Here is an 11,096-nt window from a genome sequence, read left to right as displayed (position 1 = left end):
GAGAGAGAGAATAGAGAGGGAAGGGAGGGACAGGGAGAGAAAACAGAGAAAAAGTAATCATTGAATAGGTCAGCCTGTTCTTTAGGAGTGGAAGCAGTTTTAGAACCATGAGAGACTACAGGGGGAATGAAAGACTGGTTAGTAACTGATCTAATATGACTGAAAATACGAGCTTTAGATTTATCTACAACAGACTGATTGATGAGAGAGGAGACATAATGTGCCTCCGCCTTAGTAATTTCATCACCAAGATTGGACTCTAACAAAGACACAGACTTTATCCTCTCAGGAGTTGGATTAGATCGGCACTTCCTACGAGCAGTCCTCATGCAATTTAGTTTATGTCTCAAAGAGCTATTAAACCACCGAGGGAGGTAGGAGTGTCTCTTAGAAACAAATACCGTTGGGACAAACTTATCGATAGAGGTATAAATGGCAGACAATATCTCGTTTTATTAATGAGCCACACCCCTCTCCTCCTCTGCAAAAATCAAAATGGACAGACTTCGTGGAGTGGTAAGAATAAAAACAAGAAGAACTCTCAGTAACTCCCTCATTATCTCCACAGGAGGCGCTCTCTGTCGTATTCAAGCGGTTCTCTGACGGCTGTGAGGTCGTACAGTGCATCAGTGACTTCTACAAAGTGAAATATGAAACAAAACAACACTATTGTCTTTAATACTCATCACTATCTTAGGATATGTCGGAATTGGAGCATTATTATGCTGCTCGCGTCCTTAAACTTTTGGAAAGTGCAAATTATACATTTCATTCTAATATCCTCATGCAGTGGCTTGGGACTGATCCGTATCATGAGAGTGGGTACGTTTAGTTTGTGGGTGTGACTATAATGGTAGTTTGTGCTCTGCTATCTCTCATTTGTAGGACTGTTAAACAATGCTGGAATGAAATGGGAGATGAGTTGAATAAGCTAGCAACACTTCATGCAGAGAAGGTATGCATGTGCATATTGGCAGCCATTTGGGGGTGTATCCGCTCTCTTCCCTTTAACTCTCTCTCCCCCTCCCTCCTCTTCCTCTCTCTTCCTTTCTCTCTCTCCCTCTCCATATCTGCTCTCTGATTCACTACCTAATAATAACAATTATCTTGAAGCTGTTTGGCTTTCGACAGAATTTCCTCATAACAGGAATTACAATGTACACATGTTTGTGTGTTATTTTAGCAAAAAATAAAGGCGCCTCTTAACCCATTGCTTATGATTTGCAGCCACACTTAATCAAGTTTATGTAGCTATAACATAAAACAAAACAGCAGAATTAATTTGTACTGTACCTACTGCTAAATGGTAGGGCGAGACTATGTACATGTACCTACCAAAAATTACTGAGTATAAAAATCGAATTATTGAATTATTACAAAAATTATATTTTCTATCACTTGCATCTTTTTGAATTAATTTTTTATTGTTACATGCTAGGCTGAGAGTTTTTCTGATATCGTCCGTAAGCCTCTCATTGATATGTTGCCAAAACTTGAGGAAGACAGGAAAAAGGTAAGACTTTTAATAGATTAATTAATTTGTCATAATTTTTTATTATTATTATTTGTAGTTAAAGCAGCAGAAAAATGAAATGGAGGCGAAGATGAAAGCAGCAAAGAAGAAATATGAAAATGTAAAATAAATAAAAAATGTTTTTTATTTATGCTGCATGCATGTATAGGCAAGAGCAACTTACTATAAAGCTGGAAACATGTATGAACAATTAAAACATAAGAAACCAGTGAGTGGAATAACTTAACTTTTTATTCATTTCTTCCTCGTTATCCTTTTTTCTTTTTTTACTGTTTTATGTCAATGTGGAATGCAAATATAATAATAATGCCAAAATACATGTACATACATGTACATGTAATTGAATTTTGTCCATTTATAAAAATTGGCATATTTTTGAAAAAATACACTGTACTATAGCTTATGGTTTAAGAAAATGCCAAAATTCTGAAAAATACCCAAGGCTATAGCCCATTGTTTTTCTTTGAAATGGCTCCAAAATCACCCCAAATTTTTATTACATTTTCTGATACATATTGATGTACTTATGTTATGTAGAAAGTTTGAATTGATTCTGACTTCAAATTTTAAAGTTATGATCATTTTAAGAAAATTCCAAAGTTATGAAAAATATCCAAGGCTATGTAGCCCATGTTTTTTTCCAAAAAGATGGCTCCAAAATTACCCAAAATTTTTATTACATTTTCTAATGCACATTGTTGTACTTGTGTTATTTAAAAAGTTCGAGCTGATTCTGACTTCAAATTTTCAAGTCACGTACGGCCATTTTAAGAAAATGCCAAAACTTTGAAAGATGTACCCAAGGCTATAGCCCATTTTTTTTCCAAACATTGGCTTCAAAATTACCCTTAATTTTTAATTATATTTTATGATACATATTAATGTCCTTATGCTATGTAGAAAGTTTGAGCTGATTATAACTAAAATTTTTTTGGATTATGGCAATTGTTACCATGTACTGTAACCCTTTTTGGAAAAAAATACTGGCTCCAAAATCATACCTACATGTACATGTAATTTTTATTAAATTTTTTGTACATGTAGTTGTATTTCTGAGTATCTCAATTCTTTTATTGTTTATCTATTTCTATGTAGTCTTATGATCGCAAAGTATTGGAATTAGAGAGAGACTTTCTAATGCAGGAAGACATGTAATTGTGCATACATTTAGATATAGTACACAGAACAGGATTAGAAACAGGATCACGTGAGCGCATTATCCATTGAAACACTCCTAGTTAGATTGGAGCCCTGAGCGGCTGCTGAATTATTGCAGAGGCACCGACTATCCCTTTTCAAAAAGTTTTTGAGACTCTAGCAACTACAGGAGACAGCAAGACACACTAGCATGAGCTTTTATGGTTACTTTTTGAGGATGCTTAGTGCATTAAGACATTTATTAGTGCTTGCACAAAAGTTTAAAAAGTTATAGCATGTTAAAACCAAAGGCCATATTTCATGGCGTCAGTACACTAAAACTATTAAACGTAGTCCATAACAAACATCACAGTGCACTATGAGAGGTTAAGAAGTAACCATAGGAGCAGATATTTAGTTATAAAACTGTCTGAAAAGTCCCAAGGTATTGTTAACAGTCACAATTGCCAGCCTCCATCGCAGCAAACTAGGAGTATTTCAATGCAAAATGCGCTCACTTGATCCTGTTTCTAATCCTGTTCTGTGTATTATATCTATAAATTATGATACATGTATATACATAAAAATCACAAACACTCCCTTTTTAATTCTCTTTTCTCCTCCACATGTACATGTACACTTGTAACATCACAAGCACTCCCTTTCCTCTCTTCTCCAGGTATACACAGTCTCATAGAGAGTTGGTCCACATCCAAGAGAGTATGAATTCAGAAGTCAATGAAGTCCTTAAAGTAATTCAATCTATTATCGTCAGAAACTCAGTGTGTGGGCCTGCGACTAAATTTTAGTAGGACAAAATCAATAAGGGGGTGGCAATTGCTCTCACCATTGCCATCTACATGTACATGTACATGTACATGTTCTAATGTGTAGAAAGTTTGAGCTGATTCCTATCAAATTTTCCCAAAATCCCTGTTCTATAGTAAATGGTCTTTGGTCAAATTTTATCAAAAATGACTAAAAAAGGATTCTCAATTTTTATAATTTTTCTGATAAATATGCATGTACACGCTCGTTTGTTGTGTGGACAGTTTTAGCTGATACAAATCAAAATTGATTTTTTAAATAAATTTTAAAAGTACATGTACATGTTGCTCTGAAACATGTACGTGCCATGATTTCAGCAACCATGGGTTGGTGTAATTCATATACAGTTGTACATGTATTATCCTGTATTTGATTATTGTAGAGAATCCAAGAGCATGAGCTAGAGAGAGTTAATAAAATTGCAAGATCACTTAAAGAATTTGCAAAGTATATCAACCATTACACTCTTCACTTTGCTTTCTCTATCTCTACTTCTTTACGCTCTCTCTCCTTCTCCCCTCCATTTTTCAATCAATTCCTTTAATTGTAATCCTCCTGTTTTGTCTCACTTTTTCTCTTTCTTTCTCTCTCCTCTCTTCCCTCTATCTCTCTTTTATCTTCCTCTCTCCAGGACTCTATCCAATACTGCTCCTGCCTATCTTGAGTGTATGCAGAGGATTGTCTTCAGTATTGATAAAGTGGATGGTTCTACTGATATTGAGTGTTTTGTGATGGAGCATGAGAGACTACTGGAGGAACCAGTCATCCCAACACTAGAACTTCACTCCTGCAGTGTGAGGATTAGTTATTGAATTAAGTAGATGTAGTTACTACATTGTACATGTGTATGTAGTAAAAAATACCAAGCTACCATGTATGTTCTACATGTACCTTAGAGTGACTTTTAATTGCGGGTACCAAATTTTGCGATTTTAGCATGAGGTAGATTTTTCTGGTATTAAAAATTGCAATTAAATAATTATTACTAATAGTTATATGGCATCATGGTGTCATTATTAATAATTATGCATATTAATAATTGCGATTTTAAACCCAAACGCAAAATTCGCAATTAATAGTACCCGTATTTAAAAGTAACCTTAAGGTACATGTAAGCAATTAAGCATTAAGTAAATGAAGTACAATGTACATGTAGTGCATATGTACTGTATGTAGATCTAGTTACCAAGTTACATGTACTAATTATCAGTAAATGTAAGTACATATACATGTATGTGATTAATAGTTGTCAAATATTAGTTAATACATGTAGTTAGTAAGTGGTTGATTATATTTTTAGTCCCGTTCAAATCGAAAAGCCAAAACCGAGAAGTCGTCTGACGATTTCAAAAATGAGGATGCTGACGACAAGCTCCAGAAGTCATTGACTGATTCTAAACCAGCCGTCGCTCCTAAACCATCCTCTACCACCAGTTCCTCTGCAACAGGTTCATCTACTTCTACAGTAACAGGTTTTCTGAAACCTACTCCGCCTCAGAAGAAATCATTCTTTAAATTCAAACCTACTCAAAGTGTCAAACCTGTAATTGCTACAAAGGAAACGACTGGCCCAGAACCAACTTCTGCTACAAAAACAGAATCTCCCAGTACCAATGATACTATAGTACCAACTACCACTGAAGTCATAGCCACTTATGTTAAAACCACACCCACTAGCACTGAAGCCACGCCTACCAGCTCTGAAGTTCCACCCACTGGTACTAAAGCTACTCAAAATAAGTCCCCTAGTAGAGAGAGATCTGTCACTACAGCAACCAATAAACCATCAAGAGCTGTCAAGCCACACACTCTATCCTCCCCTCCTCCTCCTCCTCCTCCTCAAAATACTAATAACGGCTCATTTTCTGAATCACAAGATTCTCTATTTGCTCAGTTGACACGTAAAACCAGACAAAGTGATTATTACGGACTGCTAGGGGTTCTACCCACGGCAGATCAAGAGGAACTCTCTCGGGCTAGAAGAGAAATAACTGTCAAACTTCATCCTGATCATTTTACTAACGACCCAATTAAACAAGAAAAGTAAATAAAAATATTTGCAATATGTCTGTTTTGTATTTAGTTTTTTTGCTGTGTTTTAATACTCCATTATTTGAGCAAAATGTGCACAACAACTTTAAAAACATTTCAGCCAGAAAGCCTTTATCATGAATATGATATATGATCATTTACATTTATATAGCTGATAGCTGAATTTTCTGTAATTTGCTCATGCATGTATTATTATGGGTTAATGTTTTTATTTTGTCCTTATAGGGCACAGGAAAGGTTGATAATCATTAATCAAGCTTACAGTGATGTGTTGAGTAATAAAACTAATAGGGAACTTTATGATCAGCTAGTCAGATATAGAGAGGTAGGATATTTGCAGTATAAACTTACTGTACATTTAGCATTTTTATCACAATTATTTATGTACATGTACATGCTCAAATTTAAAAAGCATTATTTGTATCTAATTTGTCATTATTGCAAACAAGATTTATCAGCAGTGTGATAACTGATAATTGAATGATTAATGATGCATGTACTTTCCATGCTAAACAACTTGTATCAATTATGTAATTATAATGTCAACTAAAAATTAATTTGTATTATTCAACAGAAATATCACAGGATTTTAGAGCAAACTGGCCCCTCATTGGATACAGCAAAAATGAAGTTGTCATCTCTTCGCTCTAGCATGAAGAAAGCAAGATTCCCTATGGCTTTATTGGAGGAATTACAACTAGCAATAAGATTAATAGAAGATAAGCAATTACAATTAGGAGCAACTCTTAACTAATACTCTCCATTTGTATGTGTAGCTATATCATTGTGTGATTTTCTATTATTATAATATTATTATTACTATTGTTGTTGTTATGATTGAATCAATGAAGATTTAGAAGATGTTTTGGTTTATAAATTATAATTATTTTGTATAAAAATATATTTAAAGTTAAATTCCAACTTGCTACCAGTGCATTCAAATTGAGAGCAATGTGTCACAGACCCAATAAAGCTACATAGAAAAGTGTGAGCTGATTTTAACCTCAATTTTTAGTTATGACCATTTTAAAAATGCCAAAAATTCTGAGAAATACCCTGTAAAGCCTATATGGTTTTTTTTTCTGAGAAATTGCTTCAAAATAACTCCAAATTTTATTACATTAATTTTATTGAGGTAGTAACAAATGTACTAACTATACTTGAGATTTAATACGTTTGCACATGTCATGCACATTGTTTCACTTCTTTAATCTCAAGTTGTATGTACATGTAGTTGAACTGGTTCAAGATACAATGAAGAAGAGTCAGCAAGATGTTCCTCATGTAAAGAAACCTAATATCACTGTTGCTACAACACAGTTACAGTAGGATGGGAAATAAAAGTAATAATAATAATAATGATGACATTGATGTCGTAATTTGAAAAATTGAAGTCAAAAATAGCTCAGTACATCAATATACATGTATATCACAAAATGTAATTAAAATTTGAAGTCATTTTGGAGCCATTTTTTGGAAAAACCATGAGCTATATAGCCTTGGGTGTTTTCTTAAAATGGCTGTAGCTTGAAAAATTAAAATAGAAATCACTTCAAACTTTCTACATACATGTAGCATAAGGACATCAATATGTGACCATAATTGACAAAAGGTACCTTATGGCGGGTAGTGAAATTTGTCTTTCTAGCCTAAGAAATCCAACTTCCTGAGCCCCATTTATCATAAAATTACTCCACAGGATGCAAAAAGTTACCATGAAACTTTTAGAAACAATGATTGTCTAACAAAGAACTCACAGGTTAATATTTTCCATTATAACGATCAATATTAAAATCCGCCATAAGGGCCCTTTTGTCAATTATGGTCACATATGTATCAAAAAAAGTAGTAAAATTTGTTGTATTTTTGGAGTCATTATTTTTGAAAAAAACATGGGCATTTTTAAAATTGTGGCACTTTTTAAAAATGATCATAACTCAATAATTGAAAATCAGAATCTTCCTGCAATCTTGGACTAAAATTTCGTCAAAATTAAAAAGAAGAGGATTGTCAATTTTTATAATTTTTCTGATACATTTTGTAATAAAGTTGATTTCAGTTTTGATGCTGTAGTGATACTGCCATTGAAGTTACAACTGTCACAGTAATTAATAATAATCTAAAAAAGAAACATGGAACTTATCAAAATAACTATTCATGTACTTGCTGATGTATTTATGATAATTCTTATCATGCCATAACATGCAAATTTTAGTGTTTTGATGTTAAAGTGTCAGTTTGTAGTTGAAGTGTATTAATTACTGGTGTCACTTCTATAGAGTCTATTCACACTATTGGCATCAATATAAATTAGCCTAAAGCTGGCAAGACATGTTGCAGTATGATAATATTGACATGTAAATGTTTCTATGACATGTACATATTAAAACAATGGACCATTGTCATCAGTAGCCAGTATCTATAATACAGAGGTACATACTGACTGGAATAGTTATTCATTTTATCATATACTAAAGGTCATATAAGAGACTATACTAGATATCAGCTACTGAATGATGAATGCCTTTCAGTGTTTGGTCCTTGTTGCTGCTATTGGATTCATCATTACTACTGATGCTCGAACAGACACTTGCTACAGTAATGCAAATTGCAAGTCTGGGACTAATGTAACTACAGTAAGTTCAGTGATATATCTTACTACACCATCAGGATAGTAACGGTGGGCTGTAGGATAAAGGGTCACTGCATGAAGTCAAAAAACAGTCTAACACCTGTACATTTACATGTACAATACATTGGAGATCCTTTTAGAGTTTTTCATAATTTTCCAAGCCAAGCCTATAGTCCACTAGCTATACTCAATGATAATAATTATTTATCTTATTATAGTCTAGTGACTGCTGTAGTATTGATGGAATCAAATCTTATTTGGTATACACTATGGGTGGTCCAAGGTGCCACAATTGCTAGTAGCTAAGAGGAAGAAGCTCTGAGAAGGAAAGACTCTGTACTAAATAAATATTTGCAATAAATAAAATAATTATATAAAATAATCTTAGCTATTTCAAACTTAATAATAATTATAGTTACATAAAAAAATTATTGATAATTTTTGATGGATACAGCCACATGACTACTGACTGCAAATTAAGATACACTGTTCATAGCCATACTCTAGCTATGTATCTTCATATACTTATCAGTATTGATACTGCATGGTTACTGATGACAATGGTCCATTGTTTGAATATGTGCATGTGATAGAAACTTGTACATGTCAATCATATATGCATACTGCAACATGCCTTGCCAACTTATGAATAATCTCTATAGAAGTGATGATAGTAATTAAGTGTCTATACGTCTTTAAATTCAAAAGTATCACAAATAAAGGTTGCATTAGTAATCAAAAAATGCAGTTTGTGGGTGAGTGTATGTTGTAATGTCCTTCAGTTTTGTTGCTGCAATGTACACTTTAATATTCCATAAATAACTGTACATTATTTGAGGGCATTATGCACAACAACAAGTAAAAAAAGCCTTTATCATCAATAAAACTATATGACCATTTATACAGCTCACAGCTGATGAAAATCTTTAGGTTGAAATTGTATAATTCCCTAAAATGCATGTACATGTACATACCTTATGGGTTAATGTTTTCATGTTTGTTTTTTTCAGGGCACAGGAAAGGTTGATAATCATTAATCAAGCATACAATGATGTGTTGAGTAATAAAACTAACAGGGAACTTTATGATCAGCTAGTCAGATACAGAGAGGTAGGATATTTGCAGTATAACATTGTTCATTTAGGATTTTTATCCCAATTATTTATGTACATGCTCAAATAAAAAATTATTTGTATCTAATTTTTGAATACTGTATATAAAAAAAGAATTTGATAACTACATGTCCTTTCCATGCTAAATGTACATGTATGTCAATTAAAATTTGTATCTTTTGACAGAAATATCACAGGATTTTAGAGCAAACTGGCCCCTCATTGGATACAGCAAAAATGAAGTTGTCATCTCTACACTCTAGCATGAAGAAAGCAAGGTTCCCTATGGCTTTATTGGAGGAATTACAACTAGTAATAAGATTAATAGAAGATAAGCAATTACAATTAGGAGCAACTCTTAACTAATACTGTCCATGTGTGTATAGCTGTATCATTGTGTGATTTGCTATTATTATTAATTTATTATTATTATTATTATTATTATTATTATTATGTTGTTGTTGTTGTTGTTGTTGTTGTTGTTGTTATGATTGAATCAATGAAGATTTAGAGAATGTTTTGGTTTGTTCGATCATTTTCAATTATTGTATAAAACTATAAATGTAGAAGGTTAGCATAGTCCAAGGATAATAAACTTTTTAAAAGTTGAATTCCTATGTATATAGGTAGGAGCAGATCACTGGGAATCAAGAAGTAACTATCCTAACTACACCTGTAACTACCAGTGTAATCAAATTTATCACAGACCCAGTACAGCTAAGTAGAAAGTTTGAGCTAATTTTGATCTACATTTTTTGAGTTATGACCATTTTAAAATAATGCTACAGTTGTAAAAAATACCCTGTACTATAGCCCATGGTTTTAATATTAATAGGCTCCCAACTTTTTATTTCATTTCTGGTGTACATTGATGTAGTACATGTATATAAAATGTAGTAATTAATTTTTGATAATTGATACTCTCTATTTAATACTATCAGCAAGATGATCCTCATAAAAGGAAGCCTGCATGATATCACTGTTGCTAAGATGCAGCTAGGATGGGAACCAAAAGTAATAATAATAGTATATAAAACAATGGCAATATTGCTAATGTTGACTTCGTAACTTGAAAAATTGAAGTCAAAATCAACTCAAACTTTTGCATAGCATAAGTACATTAATATGTATCAGAAAATATAATAAGAATTTAATGTGATTTTGGAGCCATTTTTTTAGAAAACCATAGGCTATATCCTTAGGTATTTTTAGAATTATGGCACTTTCTTAAAATGGTCATAACTCAAAATTGGAAGTCGGAATCAGCTCAAACTTTCTACACAGCACAAAAAAATCAATATTATGTATCAGAAAATTAAAAAAGTTTTGGGGTGATTTTGGAGCAATTTTTAGGGAAAAAAACCATGGGCTTTAGCCTTGGGTATTTTCAGAAATATGACAATAAAAAATTTTTGTAACCCAATAATTTGAAGTTGAAATCTCCCTGTACTATAGTACACAGTTTAGCAGTAGCCTATAGTTGTGTGTGGATAATTACCATGCTTTTGGGTAATATATGCAGTGGTGTAGGATTTTTTACGACACCAGTTTGCAAGTACCCTCTTGTTTTTTTACTTTTTTCCAATTTAATCCTACTACTTTTCCATTATTTAATGTTTTTTATTTATTGTTATACTAAACGTCATTGTAAGAGAATATGAAATACTGTAGTACATTTCAATCTTATGGTACTGCAACATGTCTTGCCAGCTTTAGACTAATTAATATTGGTGCCAATAGTGTGAATAGACTCTACAGAAGTGACACTAGTAATTAATTCACTATAACTACAAACTGACAC

The 11,096-nt window shown here is 32.8% G+C and overlaps 1 protein-coding gene across 2 annotated transcripts; it reads left to right on the top strand.

Moving 5' to 3' along the window:
- The first annotated feature begins 477 nt into the window (after positions 1 to 477).
- Positions 478 to 9,671, top strand: LOC109582354 (uncharacterized). Of its 2 annotated transcripts, none has more exons than XM_019997021.1 (14): positions 478 to 516; positions 569 to 643; positions 698 to 822; positions 886 to 955; positions 1,439 to 1,513; positions 1,572 to 1,634; positions 1,683 to 1,742; positions 2,630 to 2,685; positions 3,351 to 3,423; positions 3,882 to 3,946; positions 4,131 to 4,293; positions 4,800 to 5,542; positions 9,194 to 9,293; positions 9,482 to 9,671. In XM_019997021.1, the coding sequence occupies exons 1-14, from the start codon at positions 496 to 498 to the stop codon at positions 9,659 to 9,661; spliced, it is 1,869 nt and encodes a 622-aa protein (XP_019852580.1). In that variant the 5' UTR covers positions 478 to 495; the 3' UTR covers positions 9,662 to 9,671. The 2 variants fall into 2 exon arrangements, with proteins under 2 accessions (XP_019852580.1, XP_019852579.1); XM_019997020.1 differs by lacking the exons at positions 9,194 to 9,293; positions 9,482 to 9,671 and adding exons at positions 5,777 to 5,876; positions 6,126 to 6,434.
- The last annotated feature ends 1,425 nt before the right edge of the window (positions 9,672 to 11,096 follow it).

Source organism: Amphimedon queenslandica, unplaced genomic scaffold (assembly GCF_000090795.2).
Source record: "Amphimedon queenslandica unplaced genomic scaffold, v1.1 AMPQUscaffold_13389, whole genome shotgun sequence".
Lineage (NCBI taxonomy): Eukaryota > Metazoa > Porifera > Demospongiae > Haplosclerida > Niphatidae > Amphimedon > Amphimedon queenslandica.
The sequence above is the reverse complement of the archived record's forward strand: the minus strand, read 5'-3'. Positions and strand labels throughout refer to the sequence as shown.

Coding starts and splice junctions, on each gene's coding strand:
- LOC109582354 (XM_019997021.1), top strand. CDS start 496: ATGGACAGACTTCGTGGAGTG. Junction 517..568: donor TGGACAGACTTCGTGGAGTG/GTAAGAATAAAA, acceptor TTATCTCCACAG/GAGGCGCTCTCTGTCGTATT. Junction 1,514..1,571: donor TTGAGGAAGACAGGAAAAAG/GTAAGACTTTTA, acceptor TATTATTTGTAG/TTAAAGCAGCAGAAAAATGA.